Source organism: Ctenopharyngodon idella, chromosome 3 (assembly GCF_019924925.1).
Source record: "Ctenopharyngodon idella isolate HZGC_01 chromosome 3, HZGC01, whole genome shotgun sequence".
Classification (NCBI taxonomy): Eukaryota; Metazoa; Chordata; class Actinopteri; order Cypriniformes; family Xenocyprididae; genus Ctenopharyngodon; species Ctenopharyngodon idella.
In genome coordinates, this window is record NC_067222.1 from 45,333,195 (window position 1) to 45,342,734 (window position 9,540).

Sequence of the window (9,540 nt, forward strand, 5' to 3'; positions counted from 1 at the left end):
TTAATTGATGTACGATCACAGGTTTGTGTATATTGTGTGGCTCATCCATGTAGCATTAAGAGTGTAGAATCTGCATTCATAATATTGGTTTCACTATTTTGAGTCTTTCGCTTTTAAATTAAGTGTTACATAACGTGAAGCTGTTTTTGCACTGAAGCAAGACTGATTCATTTGTTATGAATAACCTGGTTTGTGTCCTTCAAGTTCAAATAAAAAGAGAAAATAATCTAATAAAGAACCTTTCATATGAACTTCAAAAATAAACATTTTTAACACTGCACAGATTCTTAATATATAAATAATTTTTCATGAATTTAAAAAAAACCCCTGATATACAGAAATGTGGCTGCCCACAAACATGAATAAAAAAATAAGTGAATTAATGATAAATACAACATGTAAACTAAACAAAATAAATGATAAACATATACACTATCTGTCAAAAGTTTGGAATAATTAAGATTTTTCAATGTTTTTGAAAGGAGTCTCATAATATTGTGAAATGTCATTACAATTTTCTTTTTTCTATTTGAATATATGTTAAATTAATTTATTCCTGTGATCAAAGCTGAATTTTCAGCATCATTACTCCAGTCTTCAGTCACGTGATCCTTCAGAAATGCTGATTTGCTACTCAATTATTAACAATTATTATTATTAAAAAAAACATTAAGTGAAGAATGAGACTTTTTCAAAAACATAAAAAAAAAATAAAAAAAAATGTTATTATTCCAAACTTTTGATCAGTAGTGTAAATAAACATGCATTTACCAAAACTGGAAAAAAAAAAAAAAAAAATAGAGAAAATGTTATTTACTAATTTATTATTTATTTTGTTTAGTATATACTTTCATTTATTTAGCATTCATATTTCCTCATTTATTTATTTATTATTTTGGTAACACTTTACTTAAAACCTTTGTATATAATGCATTATAAAATTATCTGTATTAATGTACTGATTATGCCTTGTAATGCACCTTATAATGCATTGTATGGTCTTATTAATAGTTGTAACCACATTATAATTGAATATAAGACACCTTTATAAAGTATAATGCATTAAAACACATGACAAACCACCAATTTCAGATGTAACAAGGAATCTGCAAATATTATAATGCATTTTAACTTTGGTTACAATTATTTATAAACAGACATAATGCATTATAACGTACATTATGAATCCCTTTATAATGCATTATACATAAAAGCTTAAAGTGTAATCATTATTTTTCATAAATGAAATGCTTTGCTTCACCAAACAGGCAGGACGTGTTAAATCATCATTACTATGGCTCGTGGAAAAGCGCATTTTGACCTTTTCTATGGAGCTGATCGTGACTCCTGCTGCACAAGAGACAATGAGATGGCGGTCTTCGATGTCTGGCCCGATCTCATCCAAAACGAAGGGAATGATATGTGGCTTGACCGCAAGGAAGAGAACATCACTCTTGTTCACAGTCTCTTTATTACTGGTAGTGAAGTATGCTCCCATTTTCTGAAGTACAGAGAAAGAGCCTTTTTAAAGATGTTCAGCAGTGTGTTGCTGCTTTTTTTTTTGTCATGCTAACATGTCTCAGATGCTGATCAAAATCTTGTCAAACACTTACTCTTAGCCCGGTGACAGTTGGCAGGTCTTTGTCTGGAGAGCTCGCTGTTATCCGGTGCGTGGCGATCACACCTGATGGACAGGAGAGTGAAATGTAAAAGCTTCCATTAAGTATTGATGAAAATGAGATTCTATGTTAAGGGGTGTATGTTGTTTTTAAGTGGAGGTACTACACGCATAAATAGTAATTTTGCAAATGTGATGTTGTGTCATGCGGCCAAAAGTTATATATACAGTGGCCGGCCCCCCAAAAATGTCACTCTTTGGATTTAAATAGACAAATTCTTAAAGGGTTAGTTCACCCAAAAATTAAAATTCTGTCATTAATTACTCACCCTCATGCCGTTCCACACCCGTAAGACCTTCGTTAATCTTCAGAACACAAATTGAGATATTTTTGTTTAAATCCGATGGCTCCGTGAGGCCTGCATAGGGAGCAATGACATTTCCTCTCTCAAGACCCATTAATGTACTAAAAACATATTTAAATCAGTTCATGTGAATACAGTGGTTCAATATTAATATTATAAAGCGACGAGAATATTTTTTGTGCACCAAAAAAACAACAACAAAATAACGAATTATTTAGTGATGCCCAATTTCAAAACACTGCTTCAGGAAGCTTTGGAGCGTTATGAATCAGCGTGTCGAATCCGCAGTTCGGAGCGCCAAAGTCACGTGATTTCAGCAGTCTGGCGGTTTGACACGCGATCCGAATCATGATTCGACACGCTGATTCATTACGCTCCGAATCTTCCTGACGCAGTGTTTTGAAATTGGCCATCACTAAATAAGTTGTTATTTTGTTTTTTTTTGGCGTACCAAAAATATTCTCATCGCTTTATAATATTAATATTGAACCACTGTACTCACATGAACTGATTTAAATATGTTTTTAGTACATTAAAGAGGAAATGTCGTTGGCTATGGAGGCCTCATTGAGCCATCGGATTTCAACAAAAATATCTTAATTTGTGTTCCGAAGATCAACGAAGGTCTGACGGGTGTAAAACGACACGAGGGTGAGTAATTAATGACAGAATTTTCATTTTTGGGTGAACTAACCCTTTAAGAGTCCATGACTGGATCATTATTGAGTGTGTAGCTTTTCATTTCTTAAACAACCATGTGCATTAGATATTACGATACGTCAGGGTTTCCCAGACTGGGGTTTGTGAGTTTAATGAAAAGTTATTAAGTAATTAAATCATAAAAAAAATTTACTTTTTGAAAAAATGTTTGAGAAAATGACAACTACCCACTATCAAGACTGAGATCATTACAGTGTGTGTATATTACTTGATATAATGGGCTTATTTTATAAAATGATGCCTGCTTTAGACATTGAATAAATTAAATGAATAAAAAGGGTATGCTTTAAGTGTATTTAATACAGCAAATTTTTAAATCGTTCAATATCATAGATTGCTCAGCCTGTAGTGTTTTGGCGCCTCTAGCGGTGGTTGTGTGTTTAATACGCTGCTGTACCTGCGGCTGTGAAGCCCTTCACCAGCGCGTGCGCCAGTTGACCCGCTCCGATGAAACCAACGCTCATTTTGACCTATTAACAACCAGTCCGATGAGTATTCACCAGCAGACAAAAATACACACATTATCAATCAATTTACACACTCTAATACATCAGCTGAAGTAATGTCAGGACGGAGTCTGCTTACTGTACAACTTGTCTACTTCCTGATCGGACTGAACAAGCTGTAACGCACCACAGACATGGAGATAAATGCAGAGAACTAAATATTTAAACAAACGTACCTAAAACACGATCTTTCGAAGAGGTCGTTCACATATATTGTTTGTTTCACGTTTGTTTATCGTGTTCACGTTGTCTGTGGACGTTTAGTTAAACTGCCATTCCTGACGCGGAGTAGCAGGCTGAGACCAATCACGGTAGAGCGCTGCTTGGGCCTCAGCCAATCCCTGTACTTTATGTGTGCACCATGCGTCCTGATAGGCCAGCTCTGCTGACGGTGAAGCCAGTTGCATCGCTCTTCATGAGCACGTGGGCTTGTGTCAACAGAAAGACAGCAAAACTGTATCCGAATTCGTAGTGTTGTATCCGCATTTTAACATCGCCTGTCCTATCCAGCTTCCTTATTTTTGATGTTTCCATTTTATTGATATGTATTTGACAAGACTAACCCAAACCCCCAACTCAAGAAACAAAAACAAAAAAACCTATTAAAGTTATTCTGTCCATTTATAAACCTTTTTGCTTCTTCAGATTTAGTTAACTTCTTGGGACATAATACATTTAAATTTTCATAATAGTGTAGGTTATAACCACACACTCACACATATTTATACACAACATTGTCTTAATTTGTATTTCTGGTCATTTTTGTGTGCTTGTATTTGGAGGTGGTGGCAAGGAAGAGAAAGAAACTTTGACACAAAAGAATCCAGTTCAATTACCAACATATTTTGATTTATTTAAATATTTTGAGAATAAGTAACAATATATTGTCACATAGCCTACTAGAAAAAAATCCATACTGAACTAATATTAGAGCCTGAGTAGTATGACTGGATAAACAGAGATGCTATCTGAGCACCATGACAATTAAGGCCATTCATTAAAACACTGCATGGTATTTATTTCTGTGGACAATACATAAACAAGTGATATATTCTCTTCTTCTAATCAGAGGTCTCAGATCTCTCATGATTGGATATTGCCATACTAGTAATCAAATAACCATGCATATAATTATAATAACATTATGTATACCTAAATTAGGGGAAAATACACATTAATTTTACTTATAGTAAGCCATATAATAACAGTTCTAATCTTAGTGTTTAGTAGACATAAAAAAAAAAAAAAAGAGAGAGAGATATATCAGGCAAAAAAAAAAAAAAAGAAGAATATTCTGTCATCATATACTCAGCCCCATGCTGTTCCAAAACCGTTTAACTTTCTGTGGAACATAAATGAAGACATTTTGGTTACTTTTATGTTCCACAGAAGAAGAAAAAAAGTCATACTGCCTTAGAACGACATGTGCTGGAGGGCCACTGTCCTGCAGAGTTTAGCGCCAACCCTTAATTAAACACACCTAAAGCAGCTAATCAAAGTCTTCAGGATTACTAGAAACATCCAGGCAAGTGTGTTGGAGCTGACTGGAGCTAAACTCTGCAGGATGTTGGTCCTTCAGGAGCAGGATTGGACACCCTTGCTTTAAATGATTAATTCACTTTAAAATGAAAATTACTCCAAGCCATCCTAGGTGTATTTGACTTTCTTCTTTCTGATGAACACAATCTGAGAAATATTAATAAATATCCTGACGAACCTGAGCTTTATAATGGCAGTGAACGGGACCAATGAGTTTGAACCTCAAGAAAGTGCATCCATCCATCATAAACATATTCCACACGGCTCCGGGGGGTTAATAAAGGCCTTCTGAAGCGAAGCGATGCGTTTGTGTAAGAAAAATATCCATATTTACATTACATATCAGACCTCCTTCCATATTCAACTTATGAAGAAAGTGTAAAGCTTCTCGCAGTTCAAAACACTTACGCTATGTCCAACGCCTTCCGTATTCAACTTACAAAAAAAAAAAACTTCCTTTTTTCGTAAGTTGAATATGGAAGGCAGTCTGGTGGAAGCTAGATATTTTACTTTACTTTTACTTTTTCTTACACAAACGCAACGCTTCGCTTTAGAAGGCATTTATCAACCCCCTGGAGCTGCATGGAGTACGTTTATGATGGATGGATGCAGCCGATGCACTTTCTTGAGATTTGTCAATCCCATTCACAGCCATTATAAAGCTTGGAAGCATTATTAATATAGCCCCGATTATGTTCATCAGAAAGAAGAAAGTCAAATACACCTAGGATGGCTTGAGGGTGAGTAAAGCTTGGGGTAATTTTCATTTGAAAGTGAACTAATCCTTTAAGGGTTACAGTGACAAGGAATTGCAGAGAGGCATTGCCACAGAAGTTAATTCTACATTGGTATGCACCGAATCTAAAATTACTTTGATTTTATTCTACTAAGCAAAGTAACTCTTCATTAACACAATGAAAAATTCAAGCCCAGCAATTATGTAGACATTTTCATTATAACCAACAAAACATTTTCATTATAACCAACAAAAATTAAAAAAAATCAGAAATTATACTTTAATATACTAGTACATACAGCTGTATTTTATTGGCATGTCTGTATTTCACAACACTTTTCCTGCCTCATTTCCAGTATTTATAAATCCACCAGGCTAGAGATGAGATGGCCTTATGCTGCTGAATGCGAGACAAATCGTATTCTTTGAGAGTACACCAGATCGGTGAAGTACAGCACCAGGTTGGCACAAGTGAACACGGCGATCACCAACTTGCTGTCCCACGGACACTTTCCTCTAGGGCAGTCTCCTGGTCGCCCTGGGGTTCCATACTTCTTATCGAAACTAAAAACTGGCCAGACCACAGCAGCACTCAGATACAGCAGCACCGCCAGGAAGGTGTAGATGACCACAAAGCGGTCGAAAGGGAAGCGCAGCGAAGATGTTCTCCCCGAGACGGTAAGAGCCACCACGACTACGGTCACAGCAAAGCAAAGGCTGTAGACCACCACGCAGTATTGAGTAGGGATGTGGCGGTTATATTCACTGTCATTGGCCAGAGCGCCGAAGATGATGCAGGCTATGAAGGCTTGGACCACTTTGAGCAGGCCTGACACGGTGGCCATATAGCCGACCACATGCCCCGGCTTGGCCCGCGTGATGAACACCTCGGCTCCGTAGGCGAAGCAGCAGACGCTGGAGCAGGTGGTGACGGCGATACGGTAGTTCCGCACCTCGCAGCCCTCCGACGGGCACTCGGACCGGAGGAAGTAGACGGGGTACACTATCGAGGCCGTGACGTACATGAGAGTGGCCAGCATGGCGAAGGCCACGGTGAAGTTGTCCCAGGAGATGGGCATGCACCCGTGTAGCCTCGTCACGTCCAGGGTGAAGACCAGCAGTGTGACGGCAAAGCAGAAGCACCAGACGAACATGCAGAAGGTGCCATAGGTGGCGCTGAATCCCGCACTGTGGGCCACCAGGGCCATGGTGGTGCATCCCAGCAGCAGCTGGCACATGCGGGCAGCGCCGAGTCCAGACAGCACCGCTGCCTTGTTTAGGTAGTGGCCTCCTTGGGGGTCCATGAGCCGTTCTCGGGTGGATCTTGATGAGTGACGCTGCACCTCCGCGGCCGAATCCACAAACCTCGCCCTTTTGCCTGCCTCTTTATTTAGGCAGCCTTAATGACAAATCTCCTTTACTGCTTCCCAACTCTGCTTTATAATTACTGCAGAGTGTGTAGGATCAGATTACAGCAGAAACTCTGGATGTTCTCTCTGTCTGTGAGTGGACAGTCACTTTGCTATAAGTACTTTTAGATTTCCAAGAAACTGACATGCAAGCAACAGTTTGACCACAAGAGAATTGTCTTTTAAATTCAAATCATTGCTGATATTTACTTCAAGTTTCAAATTCCAAACAATGGCCCCCTACTAGCTTAAAGCTGGAGTCTTTACATAGTCACCTTCTGCTCGCAGGTCTTTCTCTTGGTATTTATCAGTTGATCCTGACCACTGGATCTACGTAGAAAGTTCCTTGTGAGTTGAATGTCACCTGCTATAGCTGAAGTGTCTCTTCATAATACAGAAGATGAGCAAGGTCCCATAAATATCCCACATGAGATGGTATCCGTAGGTTCCCGGTTTCTTAAAACTTTTTTAACACTGATTACCTTTAGAAGTCTTACTCTCTCTAGCACTGTTTCCACTCTCACACACACTGGCATGTGCTGGGCTTCGAGTTGAAGTGTACTAGGGAAAGCGGTTTTAATGAGTGTGTTCTGCCGAGCTCAGGGCCACGGGCTCCACCAGCTCTATAAATAGAGCCCTATATTCCACTGTGGAATGGGGTGGGAATCCAAATGTCTGCGTCAAGCAACAGTGCAGGGAGTCGTGTTTCATATGGTTGCAAACTGTGTGTGTGTAAGTTTGGGGACAGTTATAAGGTGTAGGCCCTGGCACATCTGTCTGGCTCAAAGAAAAAGTGAAGTGTCATGGCCCCAGATTAAACAACAGATGAAAGATTGCTCGTCAGTTTTGTACAAGACTATTCAGATAAAAAAAAAACAAATAATTAAATAATTAACAAAAACACTAGCCAAGGCATTCTTTTATTGTATACTTTGAGTTAATGTAGAGGAATTTTACATTAACTACTGCTTGCTGTTTTTTATTATTATTTAATTTTTTTTATTTTAAGAAGTTGCTTTTCATAATTAGATGCTATATTTAGATGCTTTGTCTACAGTAATCAAAAATGTCTCAACAGCTGTCACTGACACAGTGTCACCCAAAAGGTACTAATATGCAATGTTGAGGAAAGTTACTTTTAAAAGTAATGCATTGCAATATATCGTTTCTCCCTAAAAAAATTAACTAATTGCATTTCTTAGTTACTTGGGCTTGCTTTTTTGTTTTTAATAACAAAAAAGTTCTATTTTTGGTGAATGTAAAGGACCTTTCACGCCAAAAGTGAAATGAATAAGCCTCAGGCTGAAGGAAATACAAACTCAGGCCTGTACAGTAGAGGGCGCTGCTCAAACAAACCTTTCAGCTGTGCTACCATTCTGGATGAAAGAAGAATAGGATACAGGAGAAGAACGTTTGAAACTCTTACATTAGCAACAAAAAATGAAAAATAAATAAATAAATAAACACAACTGTGATGTTCACCTAAAGTCATTTTTGCTTATTAGTATGGTTGAATTGGATCATTGAAAGTCAACAGCAAAGACATTGGTTAATAAAGTGAGATTAAATACATAAAGTATATTTGTGTAATTTAACATAAGTAACATAAGTATTGTAAGTTTGCATGATATTCTGAGTTTGCATTTCGCAGTTTTTATTCATTTTGAGGAATACTGAATCTGTTTTTGTGAAGAGTAAATACCATCATGTTTTCACAGCGCACACAATACATCTGCACCTTCCCTCAACCCGAGGACAGGAGAGCTGTCAGTCAATAAATGGGAAAACAAAGTTACTTGTCAATTATTTGAAATTTTTTGTCACAAAATATCTGATTTTATTGTTACAGATATTTTGTTGTAAATTTAAAAGTAATGTGTTACTAGTTACTTGAAAAAAGTAATCCGATTACTTAACTTGCATTACATGTAATGAGTTACCCCCAACACTGCTAATATGTACACTTCAAGTAATAATATGTGCCTTTAAGGTACTAATATATGCACAGGTGATTAGTTTTTAAACCCCTTCTCTCCAAACATTTGGCTCCAATTAGTGTTAAATCCACATTTCACCATACAATCAATCCCTGATATAACAAGTCCTGTTGCACTCAAAATTGACCCTTCGCAAAGACCCGCCCCCCTTAGTTACTGTTGCTTTGTCCGACAAGCTATGGCGCTGTCACGCCACACAGAGTGAAGAATACATCGCGGAGCAAAGAAGACACTAACAACACGTCGACAGACAAGACAGAGCAGGTTCCTTATGATATTAAACAAAGTCCCAACTTTCAAATTGTGTGTGTTTTTTTTTTAAGAAATTCGAACGATAACCATTTTGTGGCTCTTTAATGTGTCGTGACAGATTGCTGTAGCGCCTCAGCTCAAGTGGCTCGTGAACCGATCATCTCTTCCTTCTAGTTAATTTATAGCATCAAATAAACATGAATGAACATGAGAAGGAGTGTTGTTTAAACACGGAAAGACGTCAGTACACACCATTTTTCAAGTTCAAGTCCACCGAGGTTAATCTTCTAACTCCTGACTGCTTTGTCAGACGAAATGGCGGATTCTGCGTTATGATTGGCTAGATCGCTTGTCAATCAAACTCCCGGCGAAGGGTCAATTATGATGATATATTGAAA

The 9,540-nt window shown here is 37.8% G+C and overlaps 2 protein-coding genes across 4 annotated transcripts in view; both read right to left on the minus strand.

Moving 5' to 3' along the window:
- Window positions 1–3,521, minus strand: part of pycr1a (pyrroline-5-carboxylate reductase 1a) — a 173,983-nt gene extending 170,462 nt beyond the window's left edge. For all 3 annotated transcript variants that reach the window (XM_051888744.1, XM_051888742.1, XM_051888743.1), the window contains exons 1-4: window positions 3,386–3,521; window positions 3,101–3,173; window positions 1,614–1,684; window positions 1,322–1,501 (exon numbers count right to left, since the gene is read on the minus strand). In XM_051888744.1, the coding sequence (XP_051744704.1) occupies window positions 1,322–1,501; window positions 1,614–1,684; window positions 3,101–3,167 (318 nt within the window). In that variant the 5' untranslated portion in view covers window positions 3,168–3,173; window positions 3,386–3,521. The remainder of the gene's footprint in view (window positions 1–1,321; window positions 1,502–1,613; window positions 1,685–3,100; window positions 3,174–3,385) is intronic.
- LOC127509778 (myeloid-associated differentiation marker-like protein 2) lies at window positions 1,614–9,146 on the minus strand. The gene is made up of 3 exons (XM_051888747.1): window positions 3,386–9,146; window positions 3,101–3,173; window positions 1,614–1,684 (listed from the first exon to the last, which is right to left on the minus strand). Exon 1 carries the CDS (start codon window positions 6,786–6,788, stop codon window positions 5,877–5,879), a length of 912 nt encoding a protein of 303 aa, XP_051744707.1. The 5' UTR covers window positions 6,789–9,146; the 3' UTR covers window positions 1,614–1,684; window positions 3,101–3,173; window positions 3,386–5,876.
- Window positions 9,147–9,540: the final 394 nt, after the last annotated feature.